This window comes from Bacillus rossius, chromosome 1 (genome assembly GCF_032445375.1).
Source record: "Bacillus rossius redtenbacheri isolate Brsri chromosome 1, Brsri_v3, whole genome shotgun sequence".
Taxonomy (NCBI): domain Eukaryota; kingdom Metazoa; phylum Arthropoda; class Insecta; order Phasmatodea; family Bacillidae; genus Bacillus; species Bacillus rossius.
In genome coordinates, this window is record NC_086330.1 from 268,765,707 (window position 1) to 268,778,924 (window position 13,218).

Sequence of the window (13,218 nt, forward strand, 5' to 3'; positions counted from 1 at the left end):
ACGGTTTTTTAAACTTTCGTATACTGCGTACACAGTGATATTCCACAATACTGAATTAACAATTTTGGGCAATAATTTAAAAACATATTTAACGCATTAATAATTTATTTCTTAGATTTTTACACTGACATATTATGGTGCTAGTTAAATAACTTAAGCATTAAATCACTAGAAAAAAATAAAAGATTTTTTAACGTTAGCAAACTTTGTGAGATAATAGTTGTATTAGCCTAAGAATGTTTATTTCAATATAGTTTTTGTGGTTGCAAGAGCCTTAAAATTAAATATTAGCCTGTATCTGTACGAAAAGCTGTAACTGTAAATATTTTAAACGTTAAAACAGTGGAGTAAATTACTTTTACTAAACTGTACAATTCTTTTGTATTAGCTATGATCGGTGACACGTTATTTTCCGCACTTGGCTGGGCCAATGAAAACGCAGTTACTGTGCTACTGAAAGGCCATGCTTCGCTTGAAAATAGTTAAGCCACGGTAAACATTATGCCACCAAACCTTACGGTAATATAATTGTTACAGTAAATGAGAATTCTCTTGACATAATAAGGTTTCACGAATAACAAAACATTTTAATTACAAATAATACTTAATAGAACTAGCATGGAGCCAGAACATTTAAGAAAACATGTTTTCATGCGTAAATATGCAAGATAAAAAAGGTCAATAACTATGATAATTTGCTGATATTAAATAATAAGCGCAAATAAACCTTGATGATGTCTGAAGTAGTCTAATCGGTGATTTCACGACTTCGATAATCTGGCGGTCGAAACACCCCCCCCCCCCCCACCCTTGATTAAGTAAGCTGAAACGGCAGTAAATCAATCAAACTGGCAACTCTGTGCGTGTGAAACTTCACAGAGCATAGAAATCGGCACAAAAAAAACTCCGTCCCGAACTCAAAATATCACCGGAATATTTATAGCAAAGCCAAAGTTTATAAACCCCGCAAGAATCGCATGTGCACGAGACCACACTACCGAACAACTCGAGAAAAATAGGGTCACTTCGTCAGACATGTAACTAAAAATATTATAAACTGTGACATGAAATCTCCTGGCTTGATCTCATTTTTAAATTTCTTGTTTAAAGTGAAGACAGGATAATCATGAATAATTATATAGAATTTTTTTCTCTCTCTTTGACATGCCCGAGTTACTAGAACACTGAACAGAGAATCATAAAAGTTTCCACACAATATTACAAAATAATAGATTCTATTTCGTAAATATTAAATTGTTGATGCTTTAATGACAATAATATATTAATAAAAAAAATCCCAGCACACTCTTAAATTCAAATAAAGAAGGCGGAGAAGCAAACAAACTCACAACAGTTAAAAGTAAGTCATTCCCATGGAAGGGTATTTTTCGCGGGAAAAAAACCGACCGCTCATTAGACTGCAACAATGTATGCGCGCGTCAGCGGTTGCTTCCTTGTGATTGGCGGCCGCCTGCGAGAGCAGCCGCTGCTTAACTCGGCCTGGCCTCAACCCGGTCGCCTGGGGTTGCGTCATTACGCAATGTATCTGAGCTCTCGGAGCGCGCTCGCTTCCTGGCTGAATAGCGGTGAGTTGTGTGCCGACAGAGAGCAAGTACCTGAAAGGAACTTAACTCATCCATTACGTATTACCGACAATACTATAGTCATTTACCACCTACTTCCTCGAAAAAAAAAATACATGCCTAAAGTTGATTATTGCGAAGAAGTTTTGCGAGAAGTTAATTAAAAATTTATACAATTTTTTCACTTTTATGTTTAGAATATGTTTTTTGAATCCCAGAGTTTTTTAGTATAGATAAGGAACGTTCTGTATTGCAATGTGTGTTTTCTAATTGGTTGAGTTGAGAGTGGCATGAGTTTGTTTGACTGATAACAGCCAATAAGAAAAGACATATTAAAAAATCAGTGGCGGCTCTAGATTTTGCGGGGCCCTGAGCCAGTTACTTCCTCAGGGTTCAAATAGTATGGAGAAGGGCCTTACCGGCGGGTACAGAATAGATAGAAGAGCTCCCTAATGAAAAGGCCAGAACATTTTTTAAATAAGCTCTCGTAAACAATGTGTTTAAGCCGAATTGGAACTTCAAATACGATCAAAATTTTTCTAATTTATATTAAAGAAATTTGATGTTCTCTATAGAAAAATTATACACGGGTTAGTTTTATTATTGCTAACGATCAAACTCAGGTGAAATTGCGTCATTATATTAGGCATTAAAATATTTGAAGGTTAAAATTATATTAAATCATGAAAATTCAATTGAAATCGAAAGGTATTGGTCAGTACGTTAAATTAGAGGCTAATAAAATTATGATTTTCATTGTCCCATTAATTTTAATTTTTTTACAGATAAACTGTACAAACAAGGATCATAAATAAATGGCCTACGCGGGGCCCCGAGAGGCTGCCTGGCCCTGGAGCCGTCCCTGTGCAAAGTTACCAATCACTGAAATCTTCCCGCGATAAACCATCATGTTTATACACGCCCCTGAAGGCCTGCAGCAGTACAGTAACTACGTTCTCATTGGCACAAAAACCGTCCCAGAAGCTCCGGTACCCGATGAGCCGACATCCGCCCGTCAATCGCCGCCCACTATCGCTCGCCAAGGGATCACCCACCCTCTGCACTCCACTGGTCTCTGAGGATTTGCCTGTTTCGCCAAGTGCCGGTAAGCACGTCCCACCAACCACAGCCAATCATAAAACAAGTCGTGCAACAACATTGGCACAGTGTGTATAGGCCAGGGGTCGGCAGACCGCGGCTCGCGACCCTAATGCGGCTCTTTTCACGGGATCATGCGGTTCTACAACTATCTGCGCTGCCACAGCACAAAAAAAAGAAGAGAGCTCATCAGCCGCTTGGAAGAGTACGAGATTGAAAAATCAAATTTTATTATTCACCAAAAGTGGGCGGCTGAAAAAAAAAAAGCATAAAATAGAGTAAATATGACAAAAAAAAAAGCATTTTCTATTCTAAAATCTCTGTCTCTACCTATTTCGACCATCAAAACACGAAGTGGCGTAACTGCAAAAATGCCGATGTTGAGATATACTGGCTACAGACATATCTTTACGTGGTCTATCATGTCACGAAGTGGCGTAACTTAATTCCCAATGGTTTTGAAGATATAATGCTTTTTCATTTCGTCGTAAGTGTTTTGGAGACTATTCAGCAAAACACGTACTGACTTAAGTTAACTTACGCCTGTTCGTGTTTTCCGAAAAAAAAAATTGTTGACTATTTCTCGTTTTACACGAAGTGGCGTAACTGCATGTGGGGCGGTCGGAAAATGCAACCTAATTGTTTTGTTGCACAAAGATGGGAATAGAGGGAAAACACCGGAAGGAAGACTGATACCGCAATACCGCACTATCTATATACTGATCTGCACCACTATCTGCTCGTCTGTCCATCACAACACATGCTTTAGATGTAGAGCCCAGGTAAGCATTTTGTTAAAATATTACTTATTAGGCCTACAACCATAACTAACCCTTAACCACAGACGTGAAACTTTTGTGCGTATATACAGGCGTGAGGTCCCACGCTGCAAATAATGCTGACACTAACACAGACGTGAAGTCAGGTGTCAGATAACCACTTATCGCTCCGGCGGCAGAGAGAAGACTGAATGGTAGGAAGGTACTGATGATCATGTGTCCACGAGGTTACTGGTTACTGATGGCAGAGGGCGTCAGAACGCTGTGTGGTCCCGGGGACCTCATGTCTGTGGTTAAGGGTTAATAAATTAGTCTGCATATAATTTGTACATCAAGAACACTTATGTTCACCTATGCATTGTTTGATAAACTGTTTATTAGTGAATTATTACTGCAGGTAAAATTAACTCTAGGCTATTTTGAAGTGGACGTTACAACATACATTGCAAGTTTAATTTTGTATATTTATAATACATTACTTATTGTATCTTACAGATCGACGCTGGAGTTTGCATGCAAGTAAGAAGTGGACTAAAAGAAGATGGACGCTTTAGTGAAGTGGACTGACGGCACCCGGAACGTGGTGAGATTAACTGATTTAATTCCAGTTGATAAGGGCAATGCTTTTAAAAAAGGCTCCAAAGTTAAAATGCTTTACAATAAAACATTTTATTTTGGAACAATAATATTGTTAGAAAACAGTGATTCAGATAGCATGTCTGATGAAGACGAACAGGCATTGGCCGAATTTGTGCCTCTTTCCCGCCTTAAGAGCAATAACAGAGATACCGAAGCTGATCACAACCCCAACACTTCATTTGGAAATACAGATATAGCCTCTAATGTAGACTTAAATTGTTTTGGTAGTGAACCCGATGACAGCGACGCGGATCCAGATTTTACAGAACTGTGCGAATTAAAAAAATGTAAACTAGTAGGTGTTCAAACATGTTGTTGTGGATTGCTTGTTTGCAAATCCCACTGGTCAAAAAATGAATGTGACCATATTGTTTTAACTGATAGCAGCGATGAAAGATTCATTGCTAAATCTCCAAAGAAGAAAAAGAAGAAACCCCAACCTAAGTTTGCAGAAAAGAATAATATTGATAATACAGATCCCATGCATTCTACATGTACTTCCAACGGTTGTAACTTAGAGATTTTTGCAGCTTGTGTGAGATGTCTTGAGTTACTATGCTTTAGACATTTTGAGGAAAGTGATGAGTGCAAAAACCATACAGATAATTTAGAAAAATTGGAAACGCTCATCGAAGAGCCAAGAGAGCCAGAAGATTTTGTTACAGAAGGGTCTGCACGAGAATTTCCCTTAGAAAAACGGTACAAAATAAATAGACAGAAAGAAAGAAAACAAAGGAGAAACACTGGTCACGGCTATACACAAGAAAAGTCTTACAATTTAGTTGCTCCAAGAGAAATTAAAGACCGTTGCATTGGTAGATTCTGTGAGAAAACCAAGAAGTCTTGTAGTAAATTTACAGATGAAGACAGACAAAATATTTTCAAGTCGTACTATGCTATGGGTAGTCTTCAATTACAACGAGAGTTCATTGCAAGACACATAGTGTCAGGGGCAACAAAACGCAAAACTACAGTTGGCGACAGTCGTAGAGCACAGTCAAAACAGTATTTTTTAACATTAAAAAATGAAAAAGAAGCAGTGTGCAAAAAGTTTTTTCTTAATACTCTTAGTATTAGTGAACGAACAGCAAGAACAGCTGTTGGAAAAGTAGCAGAGACAGGTGTTTTAGAACCAGAAAAGCGTGGAGGAAGACAGGAAACCCTAGCAGCTAGAGATGCAGATATTCGTAAGCGAATGACCGATCACATCAACAGATTTCCAAGAGTAGAAGCGCATTACTGCAGGGCTAATACAACCAGAGAATTTCTACATGATGATTTGAATATTAAAAAAATGTTTAACCTTTACCAAAGTGAAGATCCCAACGCCAACAAGGGCAGCATCGGGTTATACAGACTTATTTTTAGAAGTTTAAATTTAAGTTTTCATCATCGTAAAAAAGATATGTGTACTCTCTGTATGACTTACAAGACAGGCGATGGAGACACAAAGGACAGAATTAAACAGAGGTATGACCAACACATTGCGGAAAAAACAAAAGTTAGAGCAATAAAGGAAAGGTGTAAAGCAGCAGCAATTGAAAACAAAACTAATGTTTGTTTAGTATTTGACCTTCAGCAAGTAATCTTCTTGCCGAAAACCAACGAGAGCGCCGTATTTTATAAAAGACGCTTATCAGTGTACAACTTTACAATATACGACTTGGGAACCAAGGACTGTCATTGTTTTACTTGGAATGAGTCAATAAGTAAAAGAGGTTCATCTGAAATTGCTTCTTGCATATTCCTCATGCTTAAGGAGCATGATAAAAACAACGTAGGCAAAAAAGTGACTTTGTTTGCTGATGGCTGTTCTGGCCAGAACAAAAATAGTATTCTGCCTGCAATGTTCCTTTACTTTTTGTTCTGAAATTAGTTTGAGATTTTTTGAACCTTACCATGGTCAAAATGAAGGTGATGCTGCTCACAGTGCGATTGGCCATGCCATAAATCAAGCAGGCGATCTGTTTGTTCCTTCCCAGCTGGTACCAATAATTAAACTCGCCAGAAGGGCGCATCCTTACATAGTCCATCAAATGGAAACAAGGGACTTTTTGGACTTTAAAAGACTCTCCAAAGAACTGCGCATTCTCACCATTCGAGAGGATAACGAAAAAGGACAACCCATAAATTGGCCTAACATGGTAGAGTATGCTTTTAAGAAAGACCATCCTACAACAGTTTTTTTCAAGAACAGCCATCTTGATGAAACGTACAGGTCATTTACTTTAAAACGTGATGCTGACAAGAACCTGAAGATGCCCCTAGATCGTCTCAACGTTCTACCGCAGGCTATAACAAAAGAAAAGTTCAAGGATCTGATATCACTTTGCGAAGGACCTACTCCCGTTGTAAGGGCTGCAGAGTTTCAGAACTATTACAGGTCCTTACCTAATTAACTTTTCAAAGATTGTTGTCTAGAAGAGATGAAACTTGAATATCGTTATTAGTGTTTCTTCTTTGTTATTGATATTTTATCAATCAATATTATTTAGTTAAGATAAGTTTTTTTATCATTTTGTATGGTTTTTAAAGCTAAACAGTACTGTTTTTATTGAAATTGACATCAGGTTATTTTATTTTACTTTTTTTTAAAACAAATTTTTTATTTTATGAAACCAACAAAGTTGAGTATCACTAAGTGGATATTGTAGTTCTGATAATAATTATTTTGCCTAGTTTTTGTTGTTTAGAAATTTTTGTTTAAGAGTGTAGATTTTTCAATGTATACATGTTAGTTTCACTATAGTAAAAATTTTTATGTAAGCAGTTTTCAAACCTCTACTTTTTTAAAACCATAACATATTATGTGAAGCTACTCGATTAAAATTTTTTTTTAATAATACACTGTGTGAAGAAGGCCCAATAATTAATGCTGAGTGATTGAGTTATTTACTGCTAATATGATATACTTTCCTAATAACCTTTAGTGTTTGTACTAACAAACGATTTGTATTGTTATAAGTAATAAAACTTGAACATTTTTCATTATTTAAATGTTTTATTTCGCGGCGTAACTCTGCAATGAATGAAAACAACAAAACACGAAGTGGCGTAACTACAACATTTTTTATATTTTATTATAAATCTTAAAATATAAATTTGTAATAAATAAAGTAATTATAGGTAACCCAAGTCAGACATCTTAAATATATATAAAAAATTAAATGAAGGGTTTTCTAGTTTGGGATTGTGCGGTATAGCACTTCAAACATAGGTGCTTTTCTTATTTTTGCTCTCCTGAAAAGTTGGCATTTTACAGATACGCCACTTCGTGTTTTGATGGTCGATTTATGTGAACAATCACTCTCTTTAGTGCATCAAATAAATTAAGAAGTAAATTAACCGACAACTAACAATCATCCCTAAAACTGAAAACAAGTAGTAACCTTGCCAGACATAGCTAAGCTTTAGAAAGCGATGCAAGGTCACCGTTCCAACTAAGTAATGAATTTTACAAAGCCCAGGTGCTTTTTTTATTTTTTATAATTAATAATATAAACTAATTTAGGTTTACTTGTTTTATCAGTAGAGCTCTACTAGTGACTACCTTTTTAAGACTTTATGATGGATTTGTGGGTGAAATATTTTGATTCTATCTCTTTTTTTAAAAATAGATACAAAGGAAATAAATAGACGTTGCGGCGGTCTAAAACATTGGATAATCTGTCTGCTAATATCTGGCTGGTGTCAGTGGGAAGTGAGCCGACCCCTGGCCCAGGCGCGCCGAGCAAGGCGCGGGCACTCACCCTTGCAGACGCGGCAGCACGAGTCCTTGCCCGTGTCCTGCAGCATGAAGCAGCCCTTCTCGGTCACACACTGCTCCTTCTCGCACTGGACCACCCCGTTCTGCGGACACGCCACACGCCACACCTCAGCTCCACACACACTCTTCATGGTCACTGGTTTTTTAATGGAACACAAATATCGCACCCTGAGTACAAGACTATCGTAACTCAAAAAATTGAGTTTGTGAGATATGTTTACCATAAGCAGGAAAATATCATTATCTAGGCACTGCAAGACTATCGCAATATTATATTTACTTTTACGGGACTTATGGCAAATTAATGTAGTGTTGCACTCTGGAAAACATTATATAAGAATATTAGCGGACCCAACAGACGTTGTTTTGTTCAAACGTTTTAAATTTGAAAATTTACAGGAAATTTCCCTGAATATAATCGCAGCACCATCTGCCGGGTCTAACTGAAGTAAAAATAAAATATTTTTGAATATTCGATAACGCGACCACAGCGCTTCCGACCGGATCCTATGTAAAACATCGAACATTCAACAACAACATTAATTTAATTAATTAATTAATTACAAATATTATTTATCGGCTTGAATTGTGAATCCAAACAATTTTTAAATCCACCTGAACACACACTTTAAAGTGGACCCGACAGACGGTGTCCTGTTCAAACGTTGTAAATCCAAAAATCATAATTAAAAAAAAACTATAAATTAAAAAATACAAAACTTCAATTTTAAATATACTTTAAACTATAATTACTATAAATAATTTAAATTATATAAATGTTATAATTTATTTTACAAACTTATATTTTTATTTTCAAAGAGACATCAATACGTCATAAGTTGCATAGAATAAAATGAGAACTAACAATTTAAAATTGTAGGTTAAGTTGATTGTTATTGAATGCACGTCTATACATAATTAAAAGTAATGAAAAATCATGTAAAATACTCACTTCAATACTGCACCTCACAAATGTGCACCTATATTTTTAATTACACTTTAAAATGTTATTTCAATAATAATAATAATATAATAATCTCAATAAACAATTCTATTTTAATTTTAATGTAATAACAACAATTCATAAAATCCATCCAAAGATTAACAACAACACATAAATAAATACACAACACACACATATATATACTGTAAACCTAAACCATTCAAAGATCAACAACAATTTATAAATAAAAAATTAATTAAATAAACATTTTCCAGTGGACCAAATTGGGAATCTAAACCATCCTCGAATCCCCGTGAACTCACACAAAAAATTTCATCAAAATCGGTCCAGCCGTCTAGGAGGAGTTCAGTGACATACACACGCACACAAGAAATATATATATAAAGATGTGCAAGACTATGGCAAATGAATTGTGATAGTATTGCACTGGTTTTTGAGTTACGATATTCTTGTACTCAGGGTGCGATATTCATATAAAATTACAGATACTTGAATAATTGTGTACATTTCCATGAAAACAACTGTATCACTACAAATGCTGGTAAAACTTCTTTTGTAGCCCATTTAGAATATATATTTCAGCAAAATACGTCTTTTATCTAAATATTATCATATATATTATGCTGATTAATTGATAAAAAAATATTATTTTGATGCATGTTTAAAGATGTCTCTACTTTTGGGACGTCTTCAAATGCAGTAAAATTCTTTTTATCGTCATTATCGATATTATAATGTAATGTCTCTTACAGTTTTTTTTGTAGTGCAAAAGATTAATAACATCGGTTCCTTTAAACCCAGGAATACTTTTTTTCCATCAATAATCATAAAAACTGGTTTGCCTTTAAATACAATCTGATTTTTAATATCAGGGAACTGAAGCCATTTATGAGAGTAAATGTTTTTGTAGGAAAATTGATAAAGAATTAATTTTTATCAAAAGAAAAAAAATACTTATGAAATATGTTTTCTATAATTTATTTTTTCAAACAACTTACAAAATATTTAATTTTATTTATAATTTTATTTTATGATTCATACTTTACACCAAAGTGGGGAATAATGTTTTTACCAGCTCGTCTGTTTGATTGTAAATCAATTATATTTTTTGAACGTTTCATTAGTAAAGAAATACAGTAAGCCAGTCATACATCTAAAAGTTGACTCAATAATATTTAGTTAATGAGATAATTTATTCAAATAGGACCATTCTTATTGATCTGGAAATAATATTCATCTATTTTAGAATAATACATACAATTTTTTTCATAGCTTGATTATTTTTTTTTCTTGAATATGAGTTAGAAATAGATTTGTTTATAATCATCACTTATTCCAAACGGAGAAAATCGTTTTAGACGCACATAACTATGGTATTCAACCATATGAATTTCATTAATAAACAGAAAACTTACCTAGAGGTGTTTTGTTGATTTAGCAATTATTGAAATCACTTGGTAAAAACTTTAACCTTTCTATTATCAAAAATTACTTATTAATTACCTTGTTGTCATTTAAAAAATTTATCCAATTGGTTTTGTTAATACAAGTACAAGACACTATTAATAAATAAAAATATGTTAAAATATTCGCTTTCTATATGCATCAATTGGTTTATTTATATTAAAATTATTTTGAGGTGGTAATCTTCCATATAATTATCGAATATTTTGAATACCATCTGATTGCAAATAAAAAAAATAATTTTGAATAAATGAATGCATGTGTATGTGATCATTTTAATGTTTACGACCAATTTCATCAATTAAAATTTCTAATGAATCAATTTTATTTTTAAGCGTGTTTTTCCTGTCACTTTACTTATATTCCTGCTTATTTATATGAATTTAAAAAAGGATAGTTTGTTAATTAGAAAAAGGATCATAAGCTACTTAGTTCAATACCACGTGGAAATGATTTGCTCGGACATAATCCTGGCAATCTTTGATTATTATGACAGTTCTGCCTGCAAGATATAAGAATGTCTGGAAATTTCCATCATAAATAAATTCAAATTTGTATGCTTTTGCCAAATGTTGAAATCTCCTTCTTCAGCTAAATTTTTTATTCCATTTTGTTGTCGATGGATGTCATTTTTTTATATTTATCTAAACAGTGTTAAATTTTCACAAGTGGCTTGATTTTTCGAAAGAAAAAAATAGCGAAGAACTTTTGCACATTTTTTTAAAGTACAAATACGGAGAAATAAGTTTTACAACACTGAAATTTCTTAGGGTTAAAGGAAATGCTACTGGCTTTTACAGAAAGCGGTTGAAATTTTAATTTTTTAAAATAATTGTGCTTAACCTTTCAGAATTATCAAAATTGAGAGGCTTTTTACAGCTTAGAAATAAAAAAATTCTAAATAATTAAAAGCCATTTCATGGAGTAGCCAAAGAACTGAGTCTAAACTTTAAAAGATAAAGTTCTACAATCTACAATTAATTTTTCTCATAGGCAATAAAAGATGCTATAAAAAGTTAAAATTAAATGCTTAATAATACAGGTGTGTATATACATTTCACAAAACTAAAAGTCAAACCAAGAACAGTTTAAAGGCCAATTAAACACAGTTCTAAATAAAAAAATCAATAAAAAATGTAGATTTTTTTATAGATTTTTCAAAAGTTGTAAATTCCCCAACCCTCAACAAATTATTAATAATGTATTTTCAATTTTTTTATAAAATCATGATAAAACCTTTTATATATAATAATCATAAAAATTAAAAATGCTATACTAGGGAAGAAAAATTATTTGCACGACTTACCCTATACAAATGTTTGCCGTATAACTTTCATTATTAATCAGTAAAAAAGTTTAGAGTGCTGAATAAATACGTTATTTTAAGGTATGGCTCATTTAATCAAATAATTTGACTAAGTTAGTATTATATATTTTTTAAGTACGTGCAGTTAATGTAATCCAGTTAAAAGCTTTTACTGCATAAGTCATGTAAATAATTTGTTTCCCAAAGTAGAGAATGTTTGATTTTATGAATATTAGTTATTAAGAGTAGGGTTATTCGGGAGTGCGTAAAAATTTTTTTGTAGTCACAAAATCTAATAATTTGGTGCATGGTGTAACTTTTAAAGGGTTTTAAATAATGCCCATAACTCTTAATCTACGCACTTATTTTAATTCTCTTCTAATTTTTTCATAACAGCTACCAACTGTTCTCGGTTTGACGTCAAGTTTTGGGACCTCCTGCAAATGTATATGTTTATGTATATAAAATACGTATATATACATATTATATTCTAAAAGTTGTGTCACTTAAAAAGATTACAAGTTTAACAGCGTTTAACGTAAATATTGGGAAATTTATGAGTGAAACTCTCATAGGCTAGAGAACTGCCAAATTCTCGTTATTTTCTGGTGCGAGACTATATAATACTGAGCAAAATAAAGATGGTGGCATTTGTTCATTGGCTGCTGCCACATTTCACTTTCTCTCCTGATAGCATATGATTCGTTCATATTTACAGAGTTGGTGTTTGCTATTGGCTTCTAGCTCTTCAAAACTTGTCAAATAAACAGCGATCCAGTTATAGCTGTCATTCAAGAGTCGAAAAATTTGCAATTAAGGCTGTCCACAAATAACAACGTGAATTTTTAGTTAGTAAAAGTTCAGCTTAAAGATTATGGTTTAACGATAAAAAAAAGTTTTGCACCTATTTAGTCAGTAGCCTACTGTATATTCTTCTATGTTTTTAACTCGGCATAAATATATTTAACATTACGAAGTTACTTAAGGAGAAATAACGGTAGTTCTGGATGGCAGATCTGTCGGCTGACTTAAGTACAATACGAGCTTTTTTTTTGCTAAAAGAGCAATTAAGAAAAAAATTAACAGTTTTCAAAACTTTGGAAAGTTAACTGAAGCGTATCAAACAGCGTTACCGAGGGCGCTTTCAAAACAAATGTGTACCGAATAGGAAAACCTTTATAAGGGGCCCGCCTAGTTATAGGTGGGATGATAGTACGGCACTAACTGGTGCTTCTAGCGCAGAATCGTCTCTAAGCACATGGCTGTAGACTTGCGCACGTAGGGCAACCATGATGTTTGAGCATTAACAACAAAATTATATGGCGTAATGCCCCTTGAGTGTTCTCATGGATATGTACCGGATGTTTCATGCCTAAAAATCACATTAAAACACGTATTTTAGCCCTTTTTCACTCTCCTAACATTTCAGTTTTGAAAGGAAACACGGAAACTGAACGTCTGATGCGTCGTGAACGGAGACGACTGTGGACCTCTCTGAGGCCTGCGCACGTGACCGCACAGACGGTCCCCGCACTGCGCAGCGCCGGCCGAGTCGCCGCGAGGGAGGATGTGCGATTAGCGCCGAGTATCGCCCCGGAAGCCACTCGCTGCGGCGTCGT

General features: G+C 34.1%; 1 protein-coding gene across 1 annotated transcript in view; it reads right to left on the minus strand.

Moving 5' to 3' along the window:
* The window catches only part of LOC134527589 (BMP-binding endothelial regulator protein), a 367,253-nt gene that overhangs the window by 75,669 nt on the left and 278,366 nt on the right, over positions 1–13,218 (minus strand). Inside the window, exon 4 of the mRNA XM_063360406.1 lies at positions 7,849–7,948. Coding sequence (XP_063216476.1) covers positions 7,849–7,948 — 100 coding nt within the window. The remainder of the gene's footprint in view (positions 1–7,848; positions 7,949–13,218) is intronic.